Source organism: Eurytemora carolleeae, unplaced genomic scaffold (assembly GCF_000591075.1).
Source record: "Eurytemora carolleeae unplaced genomic scaffold, Eaff_2.0 scaffold801, whole genome shotgun sequence".
In the NCBI taxonomy this organism is placed as follows: Eukaryota; Metazoa; Arthropoda; class Copepoda; order Calanoida; family Temoridae; genus Eurytemora; species Eurytemora carolleeae.
In genome coordinates this window covers 40,309-42,227 of record NW_019396729.1, presented here as the reverse complement: position 1 = coordinate 42,227, position 1,919 = coordinate 40,309, and the positions used below count along the sequence as shown (strand labels likewise).

The window sequence follows — 1,919 nt, the reverse complement described above, 5'->3', positions numbered from 1 at the left end:
GACAGAGTTAGAAAAGGTATAATTCGGATTTGTAAAGAAGTGGGACTGCGAGTAATCATCGAAACAAACCTTAAATGTATAGATTTCCTAGATATTTATTTCAACCTTCCAGAGATATATATATATATATATAGTATTTTTAACTTTTTCAGTTTAAATATACATTTTTTTTTATTTTATTGTTTAAATATATATATAATAGATATAGATATGTAAACAAGTATTTGTGGGTCTTTGTATTTGTATGAAACCCCCTTTCAGTACAGTACAATTTATATATTGTAATAATAATAATATTCATTGTACATGTTACGTACCTGGAAAGGCCAATCGATGTTTACAATTGTAGAATGAGCTGGCCAAGGCCCATCGTTTACAACATGGAAGGTATGTACAACTCTTGTACCAACCTTAAAAGTATGTATATTTTAAAGAAAACTAAGGTACAGTAACAGTTTAGATAAGATGGAAATGAAAATTAAGAAATTGATTTTTGTTCATTCATGCATGGCACCAGAGTCCGAATTTAATGAATTTGAGCCGCGTCTCAAATCCGCAAAAAAAACAGTTTAAATTAAGCGCCGGATTAAATCTTGAAACATTGAATACAATTTTAAGTGGAACCAACCATATTTGAGCTGCGTTGTATATGTAAGCCGTGACTCAAATTCACAAATTCCTCGATATCAACTGCACAACAAAATTGAACAATTTGAATGTATTCCGTAAACAGTTGATTTAAAAAAAATGTCAACACTTTTTATAGTTATTTAAAAATCCTTATTATTTATGAGTATTACCTCTTGAATTGTTCTTACGGAACTTTCTCCCACAACCTGAATATTTCAACTTTTAGTCTTTTTACAAAATATTCTGGAAAGAGCCAAAATTTAAATGGGAATGTTCTCTAAAATCGATAACAATCTTTAAATTAAAATTTTGTCAGGGTAGAATTCAAAGAAATCGAATGAACATTCAAACATTATTTTAATGTCTAATATTGTTTATTTTTATTTGAAATATTACCTGGCCTCCATACAGAGTATATTCTGGTCGAATAGAGCCTCGAATTGAGACTTCGGATCGTCTAATAACGTTAAATTGTCGACTTCTTGTCAGCTCACTAAAGGTCGACACCAGCCATTAAATTGTGAAAAATGCGACATTTGAAAAAGTCGTTTTTAAAGTGTCAGTCAGCACAACTGAAACTTTTGAATTAAAGCTTAAACTTAAACTCTTTCTCCACCCCTCACAATGTTTAAACCAAGGGATCTCTCATTGTTATCTATCTATCTATCTATCTATCTATCTATCTATATATCTATCTATCTATCTATATATCTATCTATCTATAGCTAAATGATCTGCCTATATTTCCTAAGACATATCAACTAGAGATTATAAACAAGAACAGATGTGTGAAGTTAATGCAAAAAAGTTGACAAGAGATTTAAAAACAACTTTAAAGGGACTGTTCACGTGATTTTAGAGGACACTTCAATTTTAATGATGAAATTTAAACGTCCATCTTGGTACAACTGATGAAAAAAATGTATTTTTCTTCCTAGAAAAGTATTTAATTCTGTTAATTTCCTTTATTGTTTGTGCTGTATGAATTCGCAGGTCTTCTTTTTAGCGAAACTACAACTGAAATCCGACAATTTAAAGGTTACAATGGAAATCGGAAAAGACCCTCAAATTTTTTCTACACAAAAGTGTACCCAGCTGTTTCTATGAGAAAGTAAATACAATTTGTCTCGAACAGCTCTAACTGTGTTTCATATACATTCTGCAGCACACTTATAAATATATTTGTTTAAGGGGGAAGAATTTAATATCTTTGGAGTAGAACCCCCCATATATATATATATATATATATATAATATATATAGGACTATACAGAGATGACGGATTAGCTG

The 1,919-nt window shown here is 30.1% G+C and overlaps 1 protein-coding gene across 1 annotated transcript in view; it reads right to left on the bottom strand.

The window, feature by feature from the left end:
• Nucleotides 1–1,919, bottom strand: part of LOC111707885 (integrin alpha-PS1) — a gene marked incomplete at its 5' end in the record, with an annotated part of 46,034 nt that overhangs the window by 5,250 nt on the left and 38,865 nt on the right. Inside the window, 3 exons of the mRNA XM_023481068.1 lie at nt 318–410; nt 801–836; nt 1,027–1,123. Of these exons, the coding sequence (XP_023336836.1) occupies nt 318–410; nt 801–836; nt 1,027–1,123 (226 nt within the window). The remainder of the gene's footprint in view (nt 1–317; nt 411–800; nt 837–1,026; nt 1,124–1,919) is intronic.